The sequence below is a fragment of the Cyanistes caeruleus genome, chromosome 15, assembly GCF_971803275.1.
Source record: "Cyanistes caeruleus chromosome 15, bCyaCae1.hap1.1, whole genome shotgun sequence".
NCBI lineage: Eukaryota > Metazoa > Chordata > Aves > Passeriformes > Paridae > Cyanistes > Cyanistes caeruleus.
In genome coordinates, this window is record NC_141715.1 from 6,280,880 (window position 1) to 6,305,196 (window position 24,317).

Sequence of the window (24,317 nt, forward strand, 5' to 3'; positions counted from 1 at the left end):
TTTTGCAACTAATTTAGATTTGTTTTGACATAATTGCAATTTATTCTTTCTTAGAGTCGTTTGCTGCTTCAAAGTCCTTCTTTACCTTTGATCCAAGCATGATGAATTGCTGTAGATGCACTTGCATGGGGCTGGAGAGGCACTTCAAGGAATGTGTTGCAGACACTTTTTATTACTGTTTAAATTAAGGGAAGCTAAAGGCTACAAGTGCAACATCATTGCCTTATTTTCTTGCCTTAAAGTCTCCCAGTTTGGCAGGAAGTTTCCAGAGCCAAGACCCAGAACCACAACCTATTTTTGCTTTGTGTCCATGCAGTCAGATGCCCAGTGTGACCCTTCCAGGGTCCTGGGGAGTGAGTGAATCCCTTTCCCTGGACTGCCCTTGCTGCCCTGAGCTGGTGTTTGCCAATCTCAGTTATTATTTATTGCATTCCTCCTCCTCCCAGGCTTGGTCAGTGCCCAGGCGGTGCTGGTGGCTGAGCTCTGGTGCCGGTGGCTGGGGGAGGACGTGTGCTGGCAGCCTGGTGAGGAGCTGCAAGGCACAGTGGCCTTGGAGCCAGCAGTCCTTGTGGCACTTGCTGTCTGCCAGGCTGGCAGTGGCAGTGGCAGTGTGGTGCCCACACAGGACAGCTCCCACTCTGCCTTGCTGAAACCAGGCTGCTCGTCCTTGGTGTCTGGGGTGCAGCTTGTGCACGCTCCCCTGGCTGCTCTGCTCCCTTTGCCTTGCTCTGCTTTGGGTAAAGCCTGCTTTTCTCTGAGGCAGACAAGGCAAGGTTTGTACCCACGGCCAGCCAGGAGGTTCATGCAGACACCCACAGCTCCAGCACCCACCTGCAGGGCTGCAGTCTCCCAGCTCTCCCCTCTGTTGTTCAGTGTGGGCAGAGAGCCCGGACACTGCTTTAAGCTCTGGCCTGTTGAGTAATAGCACCCTGTGACAGTCCTCACTTTGGAGTGTGGGCTGCATTTGGGCTGAATACAGCTGGGATAGGGAAGTTGGGGAAGATGATTGAGTCTGAACAGAGCTGCAGGCCTGCAGGGTGGCTGCCTGAGAGGTTTATGGGAAAGCTTTGGGAGGAAAAACAACTTCATAGACTAAAAGAACAAGAGAGTCACTACCTAAGGAGAGTTTCTTTGTTCCACCACTGCCCAGCTGGAACATCTTCATTTATCATGTTAGCCTGAACTTGACTGCATCTCATGGAGAGGGACCCCGACAAGCCCACATGGATAACGTGGCCACGCTATTTTCCGCAGGAAACAATATGCCAGACACTGAGGCTGTGAGGCTGTTTTCAGACAAGGAAATGCTCAGTTTGCAACGCAAACAGGAAAGGGTGGCACCTGGAAAAGGAGCTTTCCTGTACCACAGACACCCAGGCTCTGCAGGACATTGCAGTGACCTGCTGGAAGAGTGATGTGTCAGCATGATGAGCAGCTGGTGAGGTGCATGGTGCATTGCCATCCATGAATATGTCATCCCAGCTGCAGGGAGGCTTCACTGCTGGTTTCTTTTTTTCTTTTTGTTTAATTTCTTCACTTCTGGTTTCTTCAGAAGGGCCTCAGCCCAGCTCCAGCTGAACTGTGAGAATCCACAAACTGCCTGTAGCTGCAGCACCAGTAAGAACTGGGCAAACCCTGAGGGACAGGCTTTAAAAGTTCTTTTGTTTCCCCTGCTTCAAAATGATCTTTCCTCCCGACCTCCCTCCACGGTGTTTCCAGCAGGCAGCATTTGCTTTTCTCACCCGTCTCTGTGTGTTTGCAGCATTGCTGCTGGGCTGGGTGTCATTTTTCACCCAGTGTTACTTTCCCCTGCTTTTAAACAAAAATCTAATTTCGGTGGAAAAGTCTACAGCCTCCAAAGCCCAGTCCTTTATCCACAAAAGAAAAGCCATGGTTATCCCGGGGCTGCCTTAAGCACCACTGGCTTTTGGGCAGTTTCTAATTACCTGATGACAGGCAGGGGATGATTTTAGCCAAAGGAGCAGTTGTACTCAGTCGAACCACCCAGTAAATTTCCAAAATAGCACCGCAGGCTGCAGAAAGCAGGCAAGGGACAGGAGATCCCCCTCAGTCTCTGCAGATGGTGATTCCTGGTGGCTTGGAGAGATAAATTGCTGTGAAATTTCAGGGTGGTAAAGAAGGGTTCCTTTTGCAACAATCTCAGGAATTTCGCAGGTGTGGCGTGTCTGGGTGTTAAGACACGTGTTACATGGTTACATGGGGGATTCATTACCAAAAGAGGGGGATTTTCTAGTCTTACTGTGCTTTTAAATGTTTGCTGTAAGAAACAACTCGGCCCAGGCTTCCAGTTTCACTTGCCTGCCTGTTCCCAGCCCAGGCACAGCAGTGGCAGAGCTGGGGGGTGATGAGCACCATGACTGATGGGCTGGTGGGCAGGATCATACCCCGACACTTTTGGGGTCAGCATCAACATTGCACTGAGCAGCTACTCTTTGAGATAAAGCTGTGCAGCTGGACCTGGAGGTTGCCCTGGGCTGGGTGTTCAAAGTCAAAAGCATTACCAGAAGTGGTCCAATATCTCTGCAAATGACATGGTCCCTCAGAAGGACTCTAAACTGGGTGGAAAAGGCTTGGTGGTCTCTCTGAACTAAATGTGCTGGTCTTGAATCTTTCCAATAACGTCTGCAAAGACCCAATCTACCTCGTCATGAGGCCACAGCTGGGCTGAGGCCCCCCTGTGCCGGGTGATTTGCAGAACTGTCCCAATGCAGCACTGACATACAGAGCAACATCAAAGGCCTGGCTGGTTCCCAACTCCCCTGTTGATACATGCAGATTCCCTGAGTGATTATCACAGGCAGATTTCCACTTTGCAGCTTCCAAAGCAGCAAAACACACAGGGACCTGACAGACTCCCCCTCCAAAACAGGAAAACACACAGGGTTCTGACAGACTCCCCCTCCAAGACTGTGGCAGCATAAATAGAAAGAAAACACCCAACAAATCAAACAAACAAAAAACAGGCTTAATTAAGGACTTCAAGAGCAGGAAATGTGCACACGTGTGCTTGCCAGAGCACAAATATTTTCTTTTGGAGCTGCTTTCTCCAAGGGTTCAGTAAGGTGATGGAGGCTGGGTTACAGAGCAAGGGTAGCAAACAGTTCCCAGCCCCTCCGGAAGGCAGTGGCCACAGGGCACTGCTGTTCTGGATCCTTCCCCTTGCTCCAGCCTTTGGCTTTAGGCTCCCACAGTATATACTGAAGCTATTCAACCATTTGGCTAAAAGCAGATGGGGAGGGAGTGAAAACAAAGTCAAACGAGAGGGAGAAAGGCAGCTTTTGTGCAGCCTCTGTTTGCAAAAGACAGCCCAAGTCCCTTTTGGACTAAGGTTTAATTTATTGGGCTCTAGAGAGCTGAGGTTCACAGCCCCACAGCTGCTGCAGGCAGTGGCACGTTGGGGCAGCAGCAGGGAGCGGGTGGGAGCCAGCTCTGATAAGAGAGCAGCTCCCTCAGAGGGGCTGTGGGACACACAGGACACCGTGCGAGGACCTGGCTGCTCTGGGGAGAGCAGATCTGGCCTCTGACTCTTGTGCTACAAGGGCATGTCCCAGGTCCCCTGAAGGGATGAGGGAAACTGGTCTGCATAGACAGGAGCCTTCAGCCTGGCCTTTCCTGCTACTGTCCCTCTGCTCATCATGACTGTTCCTGAGCACCTCCCAAAGCACTGCTGTGTGCTGCAGAGCTGGGTTCACGTTTCCTCCTCACCAGACCAGACTAGGGGGTTGCTGTCCCTGGGGCAAGACACAGACAGAAGAGAGATCCTGCAGCATTTCAGACTTTTTCACAATTCCCAGCTGGCATCAAATTCTCAGGGCAGGATCACCTCTCTCAGCCCATCTGAGACCTGCTCACCTATTTTCAACAGATGGGTGAGAAAATGTTAAAGCAAACACAACTCATCCCCTTGTAAATGAAAGGAGATGCCTGAATGGAGCAGGAATCCACTGTGTGCAAGTACCCTCCTGCTCCATTTCAGATGGAAAAATTTCCCCCCCTCTCCAGCTCCTGCTGGGCTGTGGGCAGAGTTTGGCCCAAAGAAGCCAATGTCAGCAGGGTGCTGACAATGCCCAGCAATGACAACAGGGGACTCAAGCTTAATCTGTTGTGCACAGCTTCAGAAAACCCCAGCCCACACAGCTATTGTCAGGGTGATCCCACTGATTGCACCATCGGTCTGCTTGGGACACAGCTGTCTCCAGGGCTCAGGGCAGGGATCCCTGGGGCAGTGTAGGGAGCAGTCCCAGTGTCCCTGGGGCTGCCCCAGGTTCTGTGGACAAGCCACAGCACAGGCTTGTGCTGTGCTGCTCTACAGATAGATCCTAAAGTCCTTTGGCTTTTCCCTTGCCTTTGTCAACTGGTGCAAGCTGGTTATTATTATTATTATTATTATTGTTGTTGTTGTTGTTGTATTGTTATTTTCTTATCCTCACAAAAGCATGGGACAAAGAGTCTCCCTTTGGTGGGAAAAACTCTGACACCAGCACTTGCATCCTTATTTCCCTGTGTTTTTTCCTTCCCCTGCATCTGTCCAGTGCTCCCTGGTTGTGCCCTCCCAGGAGCAGCCAGCAAAGGAGGCAGCTCGGTGGGAACGATCCAATTTCCAGGGCAACTGGGACGGGACTGAGTCCAGAGTGTCCTCGACTCACAGAGCCGCTCTTATTTCTCCACAGTTTCCTCTCCGTTTGCTTTCTTAATTCAGCCTGTCCTTTGCCAGGGAAGAAGCCAAAAAAGCAGAGATGTGGCACATCCAGAGTCCTCCCAGCTGGCTTTACAACTGCTGGGGGATTTTTAGCTTTCCAGTTTCAGGAGCAGCCCTCCAAGCTTGCCTTGCCCTGAGGTCAAAATATGTCAAAGTATGGTCAAAGCAAGAGCAAAGGAAGGCAGGAGGCCAGCTCTGACTCTAAAGGCTTTGTGCTGAGCTTCTCACCAAGGGTCCATGTGCTGAAGACACAGATGTGTATCCCCAGGTATGGATCATCATCCTTTGCCACTGGTGCTGGTCACCTCTGCTATGAACAGATGAAGATACAAGTCCTGGTGTGTCCAGAGGAAAACCAGAAACACAAAGTCCAGAAATCATCTCAGCAAAGTGTCTCCAATCCCCTCCTGCCATACCCTTGCTTTCCTTCTCCCTGGCAGAGAACTGCTCACAATTCCTCCAAACAGGGTCTCAGCATGCCAGTGGAATGGCACGGGCTCAGCTGCACCCCAGGCCTTGCAGGAAGCCAACAAACCTTCCCTGTGGGCCACCCAGAGATCCAGTGAACAGCAGGACCTGCACTCGGCATCAATGCTGAAGAGCCACTTTGAGGCAAAGGGATCTGGCCATGAACTGCTCTTTGCCATGGAAAACAATAGACCCAACCTAATGCCAGAGGGTTTTAAAATTCATCCCTAGGGTGGGATAAAGCTGAAAACCTCCAGCTGTTATTTCCAGATTTGCAACCCCAACAGAGGAGCAGACAATTCCTGCCAGAGCAGCAGATTTATGTGTCTGTAGAACTGAAAGCCAGGCATTGCTCCCCATGCTGGCATTGTCCCCATGTCCCTGGCTGTCTCAGCACATGGGGAGCAGGAGGGAAAGTGTCCCTGTCCAGCTGCAATGGGCCCTCCCTGGCTTGCAGGGCAGAGCTCGCTCCTGGGCTGGGGGCCAGCAGCTGGAGCCCCCTCCCAGACACGTCAGGCTGGGACCACGCTGCAGATGTGGCCATTGGTAGGTGCAAAAAGAGGGGCCAGGAGATGAGATCTCACTCCTCCCTTCATTTCTTCCAGAGCCCCCAGAAAGTCAGGGAGAGGGATGAACTTTCTGATTCCACTGGAAATGGTAGAACCCAGAGAGATTTGGGGAGGGGTCAGAGAAAGAGGTGTCACTTCTCATCCAGCCTTTTCACCCACACTTTCAGCAGCACAGTTTCCCTTGGTAGCACTCGCTATTTCTAATGCCTTGGAGAAAAACCAACATGAATGGCCCCACCTTGAGAGAGATGGCATCAATGTCAGGCCAGGCACACCTCAGGCAGTGAGGACCTCAGTTCTTGGGGGCTGCATTGGATGATTTTTAAAGGTCCCTTCCAAGCCATACTCTTGTATGGTTCTGGGATTCTCCAGAGTTGCCTGTGGGAGAGGAGCAGGAAGGAGTCCTTGGGCACAGGCAGGAGCCAAGCTCCCTCAGGAAGAGCTCAGATGCCCTCGCTGCCCACAGGAGGAAGGATGTTTTCCCTCTACTTTTCCCATAAAGAAGCTTAAAGGGGACTTCTCTGAATCTGATAGGTTTTTTTAAACTGTAATTCTGGTCCCTCCATCTCCCGAAACAGCTGCTGATAACATATGCAGGGCACACGGCGTGGGGAAGCACAGCTAATTTTAGCAGCAGGTCCTAAGGGAGGGACCCTGCTCTGGGCCAGGCGCAGGATGGAAAGTCACAGCGTTTGCTCAGGGCCCCACATGACCTCGCTATTTTGGGGCTGCCCACATCCCCCCTTGCCCCAAGCCCATAGACACAGTGTGGCATCAGCCCCGAGCTCTCCCACAGCCCAGCTATTCCTGCCAAGCCCCGGCCAAACGGGATGGTGGCTTTTGAAGGGAAGTAAACAAGCTTCAGGCTAAATTGAGATCCCCAGAACTCATCACACTGAAACAGTAATGGAAGAGGTATTTTGTGCCCACATATGTCTGCTGTATTTTTATCCAGCTAAGGGGGCTGTGTCCTCTTGGGCTTCCTTTACTCCCTGATCAGTGAAATTCCATCAAGCTCCACAGAGATGATGCGAGTGACTCCTCCACTGACTGGCCCCTGCAAGGAACAGAATGTCTATACAGGGCCTTAAAGATGTGAATTGATCAAGGTAAGAAGATTTTAAGAGTAAAATCCACACTGGACAGGGGAGCTTAGAGAGGTTGAAAAGTGCACAGGAGATGATTTGAAAGGAGCCAGCAAGCAGAGATTGTGTGGTCAGTGCTTGCACTTGGTGTTAGCCTGGAGTGGCTGTGTTTGTAAATCAAAAATCCCAGAGTGGCTCCCATCACTGCCCCTACCAGCCCTGCCTGCCTGACCCTACAGCCCTTCAGAGAACTGCTGCACAACAGGGGTGCTCAGGCTCACAAGACATCCTGCCCCAAAGTCTTGTCAAAAAATATTTCCTACTGTCTCCCCTAATATCTTTGCCCACTTCTAAGGCTGCCTGTGACTGGCTATGGTGGTGTAACCCCAGTGGGCAACCAAGCTCCTGCTACACTGCTGCATGCTTTTCCCTCTGTACCCAATCCTTCCAAAAGCATACTGCCAAAACCAATCCCGTTTTGTCTCCTCTAAGGGACACCCTGTTTATGGAGCCTCCTGCATCTGGCAGCCTGGCTCAGTCGTCTGGTACATCTCAAGCCAGGGCTTGTTCTGAAGTGAGCTCAGCTGGAGCAGAAAGTGTCAGAGCAATAGACAGAAAAATGTGGATTCTCAGGGTGGATGGGTGCAGGCTCAGCCGGGGGTGGCCCAAGCACCTCGGACACCTTGGGCACTGAGCCCTGTCTGGACGCAGCCAGGACAGCTCGTTCCCACCCAGGGATGCTGTAGTGGTTCAGTGCTAGAGGGGATGTGGCCCGGTGGGATGGCTCTGTCCAGAGCCTTTCCTGGTTTGTGTCACAGCAGGATGTGGGGCTGTGCAGAGGATGGGGATGGGCAGGAGCTGGGAGCACGGAGCGTGCAGACCAGGTTACCTCAGCGGGGCAGGGCTGCCCAGGAGAGGGGGTATATTGATAGGGTTCTGCCAGCAATGAGGGTTAACAGGAGGACACTGAAGTCCTGTTCTTCAGCCTCCACGGGGAGCTGCTAAACTTTCCAGGCTCCAACTCATATTCCAGCCTGCCTGCCACCGGTGTGCCTTGCCCTCACCAAGACCGGCGTTTCCTCCCGTCTGCCCCCAGCGATGCACAAGCCTGCAGAGGAAGCTGCCCTCGCTTACAGCCCATGATCTCAGCTGCTGGACCCTGGGAACAGCGAGTTATGCTGAGGACACCAAAGCCTGCAGCCTGCTTTGCCTCAGCTGCAACCCCAATGCACGGCAGCTCTGCCCCATCACTGCTTGGCCCCACTGGACCAGCCTGACCACTGCACCACCTTCCCACAGGGGAGCCTTGCAAATAGCATAGACTTGGCCCAGGAAAACCATTGCTTTCATCCCTTAGATGCACATTAGTGGAGCTGATTAAATGAAAATTTAGTGGGGTAAGTGGCCAACTCATCTGAGAATCAAGGTTCTCTTAGAGGACCTCACATTCATGACCCAAAAAAACAAATGCAGCTGGCCCCAGAGAGCCTTGTGAACCCTGGAATTTGCCTTTCTGGTCTTTTCCTCACCCATGGTTATTGCCACTGCTTTTCAGATAGCACTTGGTGTTCTGGGGCTGCCACAGCTTCACCTGGATACTCCCATCAAAGCTGCCTTTTAGAGTGTGTTTCTCCATGGAAAAGAGCTGCCACTGCAGCCCAGGAGCTTCCCTCCCCACATGTCCCAGGGGCTTGAGAGTGGATTCCTGTTTATTTCCTCAAGCAGTTCTATTCATATCCTTCAAAAGCTGCCAAACCGCATCTGTCAGGCTCAAGAGGACTCCAAAGTGCATCGTAGGTAAACACCAGGAGCAAGGTGGGACTACCTGGAGTTAGCAGAATTTCCCTTCTGGAAGTTTTATTTCACCTTCTCCGAGACATGGGCACAACTCCAGCACAAGCAGCAGCAGAGCTGGGCTGAGACACCCAGTTCAGGCACACAACACCCCTGTGCCCAGGACAAACTGGGACCAGAGAGGGAGAGGCCTTTTGGGACAGACATTCAGGTTCTTTGGGTACTGTAGGTGTTGGGCTGGGACCCAGCTCAGCTGGAGGTGCCTGGGGGTTTCAAATCATCTGAGGATGTGTCCAGTCTGCCAGTGCTTGGTGTGATGTCTCCAGGCAGGGCTGTGGGGACTCTGCCACAGGGACAGGGTGGGGGGCTACAGCCAGAGAGGTTCTATCTGCCACCCTTTCTGGGTGTTCAGGTGTGATGCCCAGGAGCAGCATCCTGGGCAGTGCAGGGGCAGCTGCAGCACACAGAGCTCCTGTCTTGCACCACAGCTGAAGAAGGTGATGGATTTTGTTCTTCTTTGGCCTCAGCTGGTTTCAGGGAGGACAGACAGGCTTATCCCAAGCCTGCAGCCCCACACTTTTCCAAGTGAGTGAGATGAGAATGCAGGGGAGTTTGAAAGAGGCAGAGGAGAGACCTTCCCCATGGGGCATGGAAGAACCTTCCACCAGAGACCCCTGGGACGGCTGTGAGAGTCCACACACATCATGGAATGAACAAGACATCCCACAGTAAGCCTGTCCTGCCTTCTAGCTCTGCAGCCTGCTCCCAGGGCATGACTCACTGCAGAGCCATGCACAGCTGCCTTTCCATCCCCCTGTTGGCCTCTGGATTACAGCTGAGAATCTGCAACAACATCCACTCCTCCTTCTCCATCTGCTTCTGACCAGCACCTCAGTGCAGGCATTGGAAGAGACTGTGAGTGTCCATCTGCTCCACCTGAACCAGGCAGCAGTCCTACAGCTCAGCTGAGGAACAGTCCCATCCCACTGGGAAGAATTCCTTGCTCCACGCAGGACAAAGACAGCCGCTCTCAGGCATGTTCCACGGACAATTTGGGTTCATCCTGCCCTGAGCACATGGTGCTTCCAGTGTGCCTGCATCTGCTTAGTGCAAGCCCAGAGAGCACAGCCCTTCTGCCTCTGATCTGCTTCTGAAGTGGAAAAAAACCAGAAACCCTCCAGCTGACACACTCCCAGAGAGCAGGAGAGATGGGAAATTCCTGGGATAAGCAGATTCCTCTCTGATTTGCATTTACTCTCAGCTTTTCCTGAGCTGGGTGCTGGGCTCCCATCCCTGCAGCCATTGTCTTCCCCCACACTGCCCTGCACCTGTGAGGAGCTCAACCTTCAGCCACACACCCAGGGATGAAGATTTAGCAAATTACATTCCCACAGTCGTTCCAGGGCATCCTGTTTATTTATATGCACTTTGGGCTCATTGTTTTGAAGCAGCATCCACCAGAAATTAATGCAGACACATCCTCTAGAGAAAACCTCATTAGAGAATCCCTCCTAGAGCAGAGGGAAGGAAAGGCTCCTCACACTGACAGACTTGTGAGCAGGGGACAGCAGGATTGTGAATCCACACTTGTATCCCTCCTACAGAGCTGCTCACTTGTCTTTTTTCCATCTCTTACAGCAGGATTGCTCCCCTCTTGGAAAGCACCAGGGTTTTATCAACTGCACCAGCCCAGATCTTCCCAGACTGGCTCAAAGCAGGATGAAGAAATTTGGATTTTGGACTGGGGTTAGCTGGAGTTCAAACCTCACCCCTCCAGACCTCTTGGATTTGCTGTAAAATGAGCTCAAACCTCAAAGGGTCTTGCCCTGATTGCTGTTTCCATCAGAGTTTGTGCAGTCACTTGAGCTGGGAGCGAGCACCAGGAGCCCTGGGGTTCATCTGCTGTGCCCAAAGCACCCACTGGCACAGGTCAGGAGCCTGAGCTGGACCTGCTGCAGCCCTGCCAGGGCTCCCAGGGCTGAGGAGGCCCCTTGGGAAATCTCCTGCCCATCCAGTGCCCCAGAGGGCATAAGACATCTTTCTAAATAAGTGTGAGGTCCAGTTTTCCTCCTGGCAGCCTGACACCAAAATCTCCTCTTTGATGACCCCACTAAGCCTTGCAAGAGTGGAAAGGACTTTCCAGGACTTTGTTTGGAAGTTCTCAGTCATTTCTTGAGCTCTTTAAAGTTGCCAAGTTGAAAGAACCAACCATTTGCTCCAGGCTCTTTGTGATCCCCCTCCATCCCACTGCCGATTCCTGGCACAGGACCTGGCTGTCCCACCATGTGCATGGATCACGGTGAGCATCCCTCACTCCCACCCCCCTGGGCTTGCTGGATGAGCCTGGGGGACATTTCCAGATGTGACTGCATCACTGCTTTTTGCTCTTGCTCAGAGCCAGGGTCTAAGCCACCACATCCATAAAGAAATCCCTGCTATAATTATCTCCGTGGCACTATCATTTGTTTAAGTCCTTAGTAGAGGGATTAACTTCAGGCTACAGTGCAAAGCAATTGCCACGTTGTCAGTTAGAAAAGTCGTGGTTTCTTTTCCCCTTTTTTTTTTTTCTCTCTAAAATTTTTTCCAGATGTCTTTTTTTTTTTCCTTAGGAGAAGAACGAGCAGCGGTACAATTTCAATGCGAGCCGTGACTAATCCACTGCAGAGAGCATTCAACAGCTGTGTTCAACTTAATGGGTTATGATTCAAGCAAATGAAACTTTGGCTTAGGGGATCTGTGACCTCTGGAGCCAAACTGGACCTACAAGTGGCACTGGGCTGCACTGGGAGCTATGGACACTTGTGGGAGGACAGGGTGCTCCAGTTGGTTGAATTAGCCATGGAGTTTTAGACACCATCAGAAATCCAGCCTCCACAGGGACCTGGAGGGTCATGTGGAATATTTATGGATGTCCCTGTGAGTGGTATCAACATCCACATACCAGCAGCCGGGGATGGCTTTTGGGAAGTGTGCAGCCAAGTAAAGAAGTGTGAATATTTTCTTCTCTTCTTCTTTGCCACCAGCCTCCTGAGCTGCCTGATCAGAGACTGACCAGTTCACTGGGAAGTGATGCTGGCTTTTCTTGAACCCCTCCTCCATTCTTTCCCCTCTGCCTTCCCTTTCTGTTCTGTTTATATTTTGCTCCTTGTTGGCCTTGGGATGTTTAGTCTTACATCTGATATCTCACATGCAGCAGAAGTGCCGTGAGGCAGGATGAGGAGTGAGCTGGTACAGAGCACAGACACAAAGGAATCCTACAGAGCAAGGAGCCAGCACAGCTTGGCAGGTCACCACAGGCCAGTCCCCATGTTGACATCTAAATCCTCAGCAACATCACTGGGAAGAGTTAAGCACCCAGATCTGTGTCTCAGCCTTCTCAAAGATAGCACATAATCAAGAACAAACCCAAACCCCGGGCAGCCAAGACAAAACACGATGTTGAATTTTGCTGTGATCTTGGGTGTCCTTCACCCAGCATCCACATGGTGGATGTGCCCAGATGTCCTCAGTCCTGCTGGCTACACGAGACACCATCTTTCCAGCAGCCCCGGAGAGCAGCCCTGGGGTGAGGTTTGATGCCACAGGAGGATCACAAGCTGCAAAGAGCTGGATTATCCACAGGGCTCAGGACAGCCCTGTAAGGCATGGAGACATTCTTTAGGGATGCCCAAACTGTAGCAATTTTTGGCTACTGGTTCTCCTTTGCAGCGCTATGCCCAGGCCATGCTGGTGCTGGGGAAGGAGGTGCACCTCACATCCTCTCAGACATGAAAAGAGGCAAGGAGAAAGGAGCTGGGCTTTCACCCTGAGCATAGAGAGGAACAGCTGGGAAAACTCAACTCCAAACAGCTTTGCTGCTTGGCTGCCTCTGGCTGGGCAGCTGCTCCAGCCGAGTTATGATCTGTAAAGTCAAAATAGTGAGTGGTGTCTGAAGAGACCACTGAATTCAGCTGACTGGCAATTCTGACTGGGTTTTGTTCAATCAGTCCAGATCTGCTGGATGATAACCACAGCAGAGAGACCAGTCTGCTGAGAGTCACATCTACCAGCTCAGCATTTCTCTGCCCACTTACAGCATTTCAGATATGTCTTTATCCTCCACATTCTCTGGGTCATTCCTTCCACTCCCTCTCCACAAGGCAGTCATAGATATCAGCAGTGTTAGGATTGGATGCAGGAGCAAAAACTCTCCTGCTTTCCTCTGCATTCCTCTGAGGATGGGAAACACCAGCTCAGGGACTGAGAAATGACAGCATTTAACATTATTATCGCAGGAGCTCGAGGTGTTAGGAGGTGCAAAACCAGGCAGAGATGGCATTCCCGCATCCCCCAGGGCTGTCAGTCCGGGAGAGAAAGAGAACTGAAAACTCATGGCAGCAGTGCATTGCTGCTGTGACAGTGACTCTGCCGGGAGGGCTGCGCTGGGGACTGCTCTGTCCCCGACAGGGACCCCTTCATCTCCAGCTTGATTTCTCTGGTCTATCCTCTGGAGCCAGGCTCAGGGACTGCCCACTGGGAAGCCGAGGAGAGGAAGAGACCGATTTGGAAAGCTAGGGAGGAGGAGGAGGGGGAGAGGCAGAGGGAAACCCAGCCCACCCTTCGGCTTCCTCCAGCCTCCTTCTAAAACTTGCAGATTCCTCCAGCCTGTCCGAGCGCCTGAAGTTCCCTCAGCCGCTGCCGGGACTGCGAGGTATGGCCCGAGCTTCGCGTTTGCCTTTGCTGTGCTTTTCCTCCGTACACGGGGGTCCCCATGGCCCCTCTCATGGGGTCCCCATAGCCCCTCTCATGGGGTCCCCACAGCCCCTCTCATGGGGTCCCCACAGCCCCACTCGTGGGGTCCCCATAGCCCCTCTCATGGGGTCCCCACAGCCCCTCTCATGGGGTCCCCACAGCCCCTCTCATGGGGTCCCCATAGCCCCTCTCATGGGGTCCCCACAGCCCCTCTCGTGGGGTCCCCACAGCCCCTCTCATGGGGTCCCCACAGCCCCTCTCATGGGGTCCCCATAGCCCCTCTTGTGGGGTCCCCATAGCCCCTCTCATGGGGTCCCCATGGCCCCTCTCATGGGGTCCCCACAGCCCCTCTCATGGGGTCCCCATAGCCCCTCTTGTGGGGTCCCCATAACCCCACTCGTGGGGTCCCCACAGCCCCTCTCATGGGGTCCCCATAGCCCCTCTTGTGGGGTCCCCATAACCCCACTCGTGGGGTCCCCACAGCCCCTCTCATGGGGTCCCCACAGCCCCTCTCGTGGGGTCCCCACAGCCCCTCTCGTGGGGTCCCCATAGCCCCTCTCATGGGGTCTCCATAGCCCCTCTCATGGGGTCCCCACAGCCCCTCTCATGGGGTCCCCATAGCCCCTCTCATGGGGTCCCCATAGCCCCTCTCGTGGGGTCCCCATAGCCCCTCTCATGGGGTCCCCACAGCCCCTCTCGTGGGGTCCCCACAGCCCCTCTCATGGGGTCCCCACAGCCCCTCTCATGGGGTCCCCACAGCCCCTCTCGTGGGGTCCCTGGCCCGGGACCCGCTGCCCCAGCCCGGGGAGTGCTTCCAGCGCTGGCAATGTGTCCCTCGGGATGCGGAGCTGGACCCACTCCACCCCATCTCCATCAAGCATTAGATTTAGAGACCCCTCCTGACTTCATCCCTTTCTCCTCTTTGCGGCATTTCCACTTCTACGCTGTCTCTTACTCAATTTCGCTGCCAGAGTTTTATTGCTTTGGTGGCATCTGACTGTAAGGGTTTAACCTGTCCTCATTCTTCTCTCTCCTCCCTTTTTCCCCTCTGGGTTTTCAGCTGGTGGGTAGTTCCTTAGTGAGATCCGTGACACCAAGGTCTGGGCACATCAAACCAGCCTGCAGAGAAAATCAGATTTAGTTACGAAGAATCCCCATTTCTCCCAGCCTGAGGTGTGTTGGCAGGTGATGTTTTACTCACCAGAGTATCCAGAGGAAGAACAAAAGAGCTGCCCACTTCATCTCAGTGGTTTTATTTTTTCAGTGCAGCCGGTCTTATTTCTCCTTTGGGAAAAAAAAAAAAAAAAAAAAAAAAGAAAAAGACACTCGGCTTTTTGTTCCAAGCAAAGTCTGAGAGCCTTTCAAGTCTGCTGCCCTGGCTTGCCGAACTCTGGCTGATCGACTGTTAGGGAGACGGAGATTGCAGGAGAGGAGGAGCAAAGCTCTTTTGGGGTGTTTTGTTAAGCTTTAAGAGCTTGGGTTCCGCCAGGCACAATTTTAGGTGCACACAGAAGAGCCGAGGGCTTGTCTCCTTTAAAGGCAGCTCCTGTCCTTCCCAGCCCGGTGACTTGACAATCTAACTCTGCTCTTTGTGTCCCCTCTTTAAGAAAGCTCCACTCTGTTGCATCCAGCCAAAAAAAAAAAGGTAAATGTAAGCGGCTGGGGGCTGAATTCCCACCCAAACCGAAAGGCAGAAGTTTCAAGCTGGAATGAAACGGGGGTACCGGGAATGTCACCAGTACTCCCGAGTCCCTAGGGACGACCAGCTTGAAACAGCCCAAAAACTCAGCATCCCTCCAAAAGGACAAAAGTTAATTGCAGCCGTTTGTTAGGGTGGATGGGGCGAGTTTTCAGTGGAAATGAAAGGCTGGTGCGTCCGGAGCAGCAGCTAAAGCCAAGCCATTGTCTGCCACATCGGCAGGAGCAGGGGTGCGGGCGCTGTTGGGAGGGGGAAGAGCAGAAATAAACTTTTCAAACTTTTTTCTCAAGCCCCTCCTTCCACAACACTCTGCTCTTCCATGACTTAGTCCCAGAGGAATGTCGGCTCCCATGGAAACCTTTTCTGGGTCCTGTGGTCCGAGGGATGTCGGGGCTGTTATCGCTGGAGCGGCTGTGGCAGGGCAGGTCCAGGGAATGTTCTGGAGATGGTTTGCATTTTTGCAGAGGGTTTATCGGACAGTTTATTCCGTGCCTCCTCTGCGGAGCTGTGCGGGATCAGCTGGCTGCACCCCGCGGACCTCCCGCAGCTGGCACAGAAACACCCGAGCTGCTCTTCACACTGCCTTAGCTCCAGCCCACACCGAAGGAAAAGCTCAGGCAGGACAGCAAAATCACGTCTCACCTGTCTGCACAGGGCTCACCCATGAGCCCGCAGCCCACTGCTCATCCAGGCACTTTTCTTGGTGCTAATTTCAGTGTTTGCTATACTGGATTCAATCTGCAGCCTGGAGAAACAGCTTCAGCACACGGCTGTGATGGGCCTGGGCTCTTGCTGCTCTATCAACAAGCCCTGTAAGGTCTGAGCATTTCTGAGTTCACACAGAGCTGCTCAGCTCCCAGCACAGGGAATGAGTGGGTTCACACTGTTGTGGTGTAGCCGTGTCTTTGGTGACTCTACGTGGGCACAGGGGGTAGGGAGATTTTTTTCCCCACCATGTTTTACTTGGAGTGTGTAAGTGCATGTGTGTGCTAAAGGGAATTTCACTTCCATCTAATCCTTGTGTGGCTTTCTGAGCCTGCACAGTGTGTGAAAGGGGTCTGTGCAGGTTGCAAGAGTCAGGCTGGCTTCTGCCCAGTCCCCTGCCCTGCTCCCCAGGCACCCAGGGCAGCTGCAGCACATCTGGGTGAGCCAGCACTGAACATGCAGGGACCCGTTCAGCAGGGAGCTTTATGGGGACTCACACAAACAGTTCTGGCTTCAAATGGAATTTTAGCCTGGGAGTGGCTGCTGAGTAAAGCTCAGAGGGTCCTGCTTTCATAGGGAGGCCAGGGCCAGGTGGTGGGGACCCATCCCTGGTGTTGTGTCTCTGTGGAGGCCACACTTGGTCACTTCATCTGCACCTTGAAAACTGTGGCCCCACTCGGGCTTGGCAGAATCTTTCTTTTTCTGGACCAGCTCTGCCTTTAGTGTCAGTGTGAGGTGGACACTTGGACAAGCAGTGGGCAGAGGGAGGTGGGTGCAGGAGGCCCTGCTGCGGGCCAGGGCGCAGGCAGGAGCTGGGCACGGGTGGGTTTTGCCCAGCCATTGCCCATTCCTGCCTCCATGGCCACACTGGGGGGAGGCAGCAGAGCCCCTGGCCAGGGCTAGCAGGGGTGACAGCTGGGGTAAGCCCGGTGGCTTCGGGGAGGAGCTGTCGAAGTGGCCAGGCAGAGACTCCTCCCCACACTAACGTGGCATCCCAAAGGGCTTACGCAACCCTGGACAGGGCCAGCAGCACCTGGACCACGCTCCACTGTCCATGGAGCCTCTCCTGGAGGCTGCAGCCACCTCGTCAGTGCCCTCCCCAACCCACCAAGGGTCCCAGGCTGGGGTTCCATGAGAGACCCACAGACCCAGTGGCACACATCTCCTCTGCACATTGCTGCAGGGTATCCTCCCCATCAGAAGCTGATGATTGTGCCACAAGCTTGGGGAGCGTGGTGAGAGTTCCCCAGAGCAGCTGGCTTGGAGCGTGTGGAGGTGCTGAGGGTCAGCCTCAGCCCTCTCTACACCCCCTGGCTTTCTCCTTTGGGGTGTGGCTGCGAAATGCAATGTGCAGCTGGTGCTGAGGGCCGTGCTGGAGAGGTGAACCATTGAGAGGGGTTTCTGGGAGCCCCCAGACTCTGTTTATAGAGTGACTGGGAGCTGAAGTCCCCATGTAGGATGCAAGTGGGATCAGATATCTGTGCAGTCCATGGGTGCCCTGTTGTGTGCTCAATCCACAGCATTCAAGAGGGCAGGCCCAAGGAGAGGGTGGTGACCATGGAACTTCTCTTATTCTATATTCAGCAGCCCTTTCTGTGCTGGTTTCCAACATCCTGCAAAATGCTGGTGTCTGCTGATTCCTTTAGGATGCAGAAGGGTCTAAGTCCCTGCTTGCTAAAATCTTTTTCCCTGTTTTCTTCTGTCCAAAATCAACCCCTGGCTGCACCCGCCTTGCTGCCCTCTGCCCTCCACGGGGCTCACAAAGCAGTGCCAGGCATTCCCAGTGCAGAGCCCCTCAGGGATCCTCCCAGGTCCCTCCAGCTGGGGGGTGGATGCTGAGCTCGTGGTGTGGCCAGCTCCAAAGAGCATCCTCTTGGATAGCAGGAGCATGGTTGCTCCACAAGGAGGGAGACTTGCACCGTGGACCGCATTATCCTGATGGAGCAACCCTGTGAGCAGGGCTCCTGAGCTGTTATTTCAGGATTTTTGACCACCAGGCATTCAGGAATGACCACTTGCAACCCAGCCAGGGGCTCACAGACACTGCAATGTCCTCGCTGCACAGGCTTTGCCTCCAAAAGGTTGTTGTTCTATAATAAATTTGTGTTACCATCTAAGGCACAAGACAGCCCTGCAGAGCTTGTTTGCTCAGACTTTTCATGTTCCTTCTTCCTCCAAACATAACACTGGCAGCTCCAACTGTCTGCTGGCTCTTAGCAAACCTGTAATTCCCTGACCCCACTTACTGCATGCCCAGACTTTTTGATTCAAGGCTTTTTTAAAGCCTGGGGAAATGATCTAAGACAGCCTTGGTGTGGGGCTGGGTTCCTCTTAGTGCCACCTTCCACATGTGCATGCACTGCCCTCTCCTCCAGGCTGGGCATTGCCCATTGAGCATCACTGAACCTCAGAGCACCTTCCAAAGCAAACAAGACCCTGGGAGAAGCCCAGGAGGAGCCTTTACTAGCCAGGGAATAGCAGCAAGGGAGGAGAAGGCCAGAATCACCTGTACTTTTCCACCTCCTTCCACAAACAACCCCTCCAGGAGTGAAGAACCAATGATCTTTGCTGGCAAATGCTGTCAGAGCTCACAGAAGCCTCCAGAACAAATCAGGATGAGGGGAAGGGACAGCTCACACCAAGCAGGAGAGGAGGGAGCTGCTCAGCTGCAGCCTCAAGAGAGCAAAAGGGCTCATCACCCGTCCCCACAAGCCCTTCACACCACCACAGCAGCCATCCCCACCACCCCCTCCCTGCCCTCCATTCCCTGACCCCTGTTTTGCACAGATACCCCACTAGAGGCTGGGTGAGGTTGGAAAGAGGATTTTCTCTAATTTTGCTGAATTAGGAAGCAGAGCCCAGCGCGGTTGGTGTCCTGGCAGCACAGCCTTGGTGTGGCTTTACACCCAGAGCGCTGCTGTGCGTGAGGAGGAGATGGCTGCAGGGACATTAGATACCCTGGGAGAGAAGAAGAAACCTTGTCCAACGCTTTCTGTCCCAGCAGGTCTCTCTGTGGCCGGCCCCAGGGCAGGCCGTGGTGCTCTGGACATGCAGGTGGAGCAGGGCAGGCGGAAGGGAAGCCTTGGCAGGGGGACAGGAGGGAGAACGGGGCTGTTTGAGTGTCCCTGCGGGCGGAAGGGAGCGGGCAGCCCGAGCTGTCAGCACGGGGATGCCACTGGCATATTAAGCGGCCAGCTGAGCTCCTCAGCCCGCACACAGAGAGCCTCAGCCCTGCCAAACAGGAACCAGGGGCACAAGGACAGGGCCGTGTCACCAGCTGCGAGCTCCTGGCTCACATCACAGCCCGTGTTTGCTGCGCTGCCTCGTCCCACTGAGGCCCAGACTGGGAGGGTGCAGAGGGCTCATCCTTCTGGAGCTCGTCTCCCAACAGGACACAGCCACAAAATGGTTTTGGTTCCTCAAACCCAATGTGGGGACCCTCAGGTCAGACAGGAAAGGGAAAAACAACAATAAACACCCCAACATTTTGGGGTGCTGGGAATGAGGGACTGGTCTCTGATACCCCGAGGGGTGTCTGTGTCCATGGGGGAAGGGATTTTCTAAAGGATTTAATTCTCAAGTGCTCTGTCTCATTGTCTCCCTTCCTTCATCCATTTCCATGTTTCTTCTGACTGATAACTAACATGATGGAGTTTCATTCCTTGTACCTGGCACTCATATCAGGGGATTTTCAACATGAAAAATGTGGGGGGGATTGGTGAAAAAAGAAAAGAAGCCTCCGGAGAAGGAAAGAGCCATTTTGACTGTGATTTTCCTAAAGGTATCCAGGAGAGAAACAGACATCTAAACCCCACTGTCTCGTTTTGCAAAATCAAACGGATTTATCTTGGAAACACGATTTGGCCCAAGGTTTTGGCCAGAAAAGCCAGCATGTGGGTCTGTAATACTGAACAGACGAGGCAGGAAATGGAGAGGATGCCCTTCTCAAAGTGTCTGAGTGCTCAGCCTGGAGCCCAGCAGCACACAGTGGCCTCCTTCCTCATCCCTCCTTTTCCTCTGCTTTATTCAAGGTCTGCTGAAAGATGAGGGCCTGGATTTTCTTCCTTCTCTGCCTGGCAGGAAAAGCCCTGGCAGCGCCGGTAAGTGCAGGAGACAGTGAAGCCTCTGCTGTCGGGGCTGTCCAAACGGAGTAGCCGATGGGGATTTTCTTTTGGAACAAATAAAGTACTGAGGAATGAGGGACAACTTGAGGGTGGCCCTACTGCCTGTTCCAGTGGGTCACCCCCCTTGGGACTGTCCCATGGACCCACACTCGTGTGCATTTTCCTCTGCAGCAGGAGGCTCTGCCCGATGAGACCGAGGTCATCGAAGACCCCACCACAGAGGTAGGGGGTTCTGTCCCTCCTCCTCACCCCTCCCCTCAGCACCCACTGCTCTGGAAAGAGCATCTCCAAAGCTCTGGGGAGCCATGGGGCTGCTCTGCCTCCCAGAAGCTGGGGCTGTGCACCCACAGCAGGAACACCAACCTCTTTTGCAGGAGCCCGTGGGGGCTAATCCCGTCCAGGTGGAGGTGGGAGAGTTCGAGGAACCCACCGAGGATGTAGAGGAGATTGTTGCAGAGAGTGAGTGATTCTTCCCTTCCAGCCAGCAGGGACACTGTCCCCTCCCTGTGTGGGGGAGCTTTAGCCACCCCAAACAGTGAGGGGCTCCTTTGGGAAGGGCTGTAGCACAAGGACAATGCCAGCCTGGATGCACACTTAAAGGAAAAGAGGCACATGGCCTCTTCCAGCCCTGGGCTCTCTGTAAGTCCATATTTGCAACAGAAAAGCCATTGGTGTGGCTGCAGAAAGAAGTCCAGGATTAGCCCCAGGGCTAATATGGACTTCTGGCAATCCCCACATCTTCCCAGTGTGAGAATAGATGTGGGGGGCTGTCCCTGGTGAAGTCTCAGTCTTCCCTCTGTGCTGCGGTGCCCCAAGCATGTTGTGGGAGGTGAGGATGTGTCTGGCTCTGACTTTGCTCCCTTCCTGCCCCAGACCCCTGCCAGAACCACCACTGCAAGCACGGCAAGGTGTGTGAGGTGGATGACAACAACTCACCCATGTGTGTGTGCCAGGACCCCTCCAGCTGCCCCGCCACCGCCGGCGTCTTCGAGAAGGTGAGGGCAGGATCTGCTTGGTGGCCCAGAGCAGGGAGGGACCCACGTGGGCTTTGCCAGAGATGGTGACACATGGAGACAGAGTCAGGGTGGCTGGTCCCCATCTGGTGGTGAAATAGGAGTCATTGCCCACTCCAGGAAACAAGTTAAACATCTCGTTTGGAGGCTCTCCCTGCCTCTCACACAGCATCTCCCCTTCCTGTGCAGGTCTGTGGCACTGACAACAAGACCTACGACTCCTCCTGCCATTTCTTTGCCACCAAGTGCACCTTGGAGGGAACCAAGAAGGGACACAAGCTGCACCTGGACTACATTGGGCCTTGCAAATGTAAGTGGAGCCACTCCCTCAGACGAGGGGACCCTGTGGGCACAGCCTGATGGAGAGCAAAGGTCCTGGCAAGCTCGGGGCTGAGGTGGGAGGGCACTGGGGCTGCATGTCCAGGTGTGGAGCTGCACGTCCAGATGTTGCACTGACCACTGTGTGTGACCTGCAGTCATCCCTGCCTGCCTGGACACTGAGCTGACCGAGTTCCCCCTGCGCATGCGGGACTGGCTCAAGAACGTGCTGATCACTCTGTACGAGCGCGACGAGGACAACAACCTGCTGACCGAGAAGCAGAAGCTCAAGGTGGGGGACAGGGGAAGGGGTCTGGGAACTCACCCCAAAAGGGAGGCCACCACAGACAGGGAGCTCATCCAGAATTACCTGTGGGATTCCTGTAAAGACCCTCCCAAGGTCCCCCCCTGCACCCCTTTTCCCTGCTGACAAGGCCTCCCCGGCCTCTCCCACGGCAGGTGAAGAAGATCCATGAGAACGAGAAGCGTCTGGAGGCCGGTGACCACACCGTGGAGCTCCTGGCCCGGGACTTTGAGAAGAACTACAACATGTACATCTTCCCTGTGCACTGGCAGTTCGGGCAGCTGGACCAGCACCCCATTGATGGGTGAGTGCCAGCACAGCAGGACGAGGACCCCACCAGAACCATTTCCTGCCTGAGGACCAGGGTGATTTGGGAGTAGAAGGTGTCAAGGCAGGCTGGAGGTGTGACACAAGTGGGTGGCTGGTGGCAGAGGCTGTGGCAAAGCAGGCTGGGGTAGAGGCATCTTTGCCTGCTGCAAACTGCTCTTCTGCAGGAAGAGAGGCCTCTCCCAGCCCCAGCTGCTCCCACCTCCCTGGGGCGTGGAGTTTCTCTCCTCAGATTTACTGGTCTATGATAGTGCCCTAAAATATCCTAGTCCAGAGGCCCTGGGATAACTTCAGCAGTTGAGATAGCAGCTGCTGGCTTAGCTGAGGCTGCAGATGGGCAGGAGAGTGATCACACAGGCAGGCCTGTGGGGTGGGGGCAGCTGGCAGGGACCCCCAGCTGGTGGCTATTTTGTGACCAGCACGTCTGGCTGCAAAGGCAGACAGCAGTCCTTGGCCCCTGTGACACTCAGTGGCTGATACTGCCAGGGCAGTGTGACAGCAGCCAAAGCAGAGAGCTGGGGCCAGCACCTTCCCTCCTGTGACCTGTGGTCACCTTGGCAGGTACCTGTCCCACACGGAGCTGGCCCCGCTGCGAGCCCCCCTGATCCCCATGGAGCACTGCACCACTCGCTTCTTCGAGGCCTGTGACCTGGACAACGACAAGTACATCGCCCTGGAGGAGTGGGCCAGCTGCTTCGGCATCAAGGAGAGTAAGTCCTGAGGAGGGCAGGAATGGGGTGGAGGGGAGGCTGAAGAGCACCCCCAGAACCACCAGTGTGGATGAAGCAATGCATTCCAGCCAGCCCTGGGTGAGGGGAAGCAGGGGGAGCGGGACCCTGGCAGCATCCACCTCCTAACTCTTGTCTCTCTCTTTTCCTTCCACAGAGGACATAGACAAGGATCTTGTGATCTAAACACTTGCCTTCCTGCTCTGCTGCCAACTTTGTCATGTTTTAACCTTCCCACTTCCTTTGGTTTTTAAACTGCTTTTGTTTTGTTTTGTTTTGTTTTTCCCTGGGAACAAGGTGCTAATATAGGTCTAAACATATGTAGTAACGGTGCTAAGAGAAATAACAGTCCTCTTTCATAGCCTTATCTATTACCACTAGATTACTCATCCAGCTGTTTCCACACACTCTTACCCGCCTTTTCTCTCTCCTACCTGTCTTTACTGCTGATTGTTTCTGTGCTAAATATCCGCTCTGCCTCACCATGGGCTCGATCAACTTCTCTTAACTTCTCACTAACATCGTGTTCCTGGACACATCAGACACGAGACCCCCTCAGCTGATCCACCACCCCAGTCACAGATGCCAGCGAGGGAAGGCAGAGCCAGAGGATGTAGGAGGATTGGGTTCTCAAGCAGAGCAGCTGCAGGTGACATTGTGGCCGCCCAGCTCGTGGTAGGAAGGATGGAGAGGGGTGAGAAAGACAGTGGTAGGATTTTGTTTTCTTTTTTTTTTTTTTTTTTTTTTCTTCCCTCCCATTCCCAGGGCTTGAATTTAGCAGTTATTGGGCACAGAAAAAAAAAAATAAAAAAAAAAAAAATATGGAGAAATTGAACAAGTGAACAGGGAAGCGCACAGAATTTAAAACAAATAAGATGAAATCATTCCCATCCTGTAAAATCCTCTTGAATAATAAAGGTTTGAAAGTGCTACATGCTTCACCATCACTCAATGACCACGCTGCTGTCGTGTTTTCTGTGCGAGATGGGGTGTGGCCGCCTGTTCCCCGGGGTGTGTGTGGCTCACCTTGATGTTGTGATTCAGCTGTAGGTGAGATAAAGCTCTTGGCTCTCCCCAGATCACAGTGCCCTTAAGCACTTCCCACCCCTCTGCCTTGGCTGTGCTTAAATTCCAGCCCTGCTGTCCCAGGGAAGCTGTGTCCGACTTGGAAGGGATATTTCTGCCCAGAAAGTGGAGTCTTTGCCACATGCTCGAGGGAAAGGCTGTAATATTTTTTTCCTGTTGTGGATTTAAGGGATGCAAAGGATGGAAGGGAGAAGGTATGTAGATTTTGCTTTATATGAGAGGATCCTGACAGGAGCAAAGTGATGGTTAAATCTCACAGGCTGAGAACTCTTTTTTTACCTCTGAATGTTCCCTGTGCCTTATATTATTAAATTTCTGCCACAGTGTGAGCAACCTGATGAGTCTCTGTAATAAAAAATACTGATTTGAAACACTGACAATAAACCAGCCTGCAATGTTCCTCTGTTTCATCCCATCCCATGTGAGAGGGATTGCCTCCTCAACACCAACCTCATGCACGGGTTCAAGTTGTTACCACAGGTCTCCCAGCCCCAAAAAAGGTTCTGGTCCAAGGTAAGCTGAGGTGCTTCTGCCCATTCCAGCCCATCACTGCAAAGGGCTTGGGGAATATTGGATGGGTAACAGAGACGGGGTCACTGCAGCAGCCAGCACAGACACTCACATGGCTCTCAGGCCCTTGCTTTCA

General features: G+C 53.6%; 1 protein-coding gene and 1 long non-coding RNA gene across 2 annotated transcripts; one reads left to right on the forward strand and one right to left on the reverse strand.

The window, feature by feature from the left end:
* Positions 1-6,117: 6,117 nt before the first annotated feature.
* Positions 6,118-24,055, forward strand: SPARC (secreted protein acidic and cysteine rich). Its single transcript, XM_023935927.2, has 11 exons — positions 6,118-6,866; positions 10,275-13,326; positions 19,803-19,871; positions 20,067-20,117; positions 20,270-20,354; positions 20,769-20,890; positions 21,098-21,218; positions 21,385-21,518; positions 21,686-21,834; positions 22,419-22,567; positions 22,743-24,055. Exons 3-11 carry the CDS (start codon positions 19,815-19,817, stop codon positions 22,769-22,771), a joined length of 897 nt encoding a protein of 298 aa, XP_023791695.1. The 5' UTR covers positions 6,118-6,866; positions 10,275-13,326; positions 19,803-19,814; the 3' UTR covers positions 22,772-24,055.
* Positions 14,319-14,657, reverse strand: LOC111935521 (uncharacterized). Its single transcript, XR_002867726.2, has 2 exons — positions 14,569-14,657; positions 14,319-14,486 (listed from the first exon to the last, which is right to left on the reverse strand). It is a non-coding gene; the product is annotated as an uncharacterized LOC111935521 (long non-coding RNA).
* Positions 24,056-24,317: the final 262 nt, after the last annotated feature.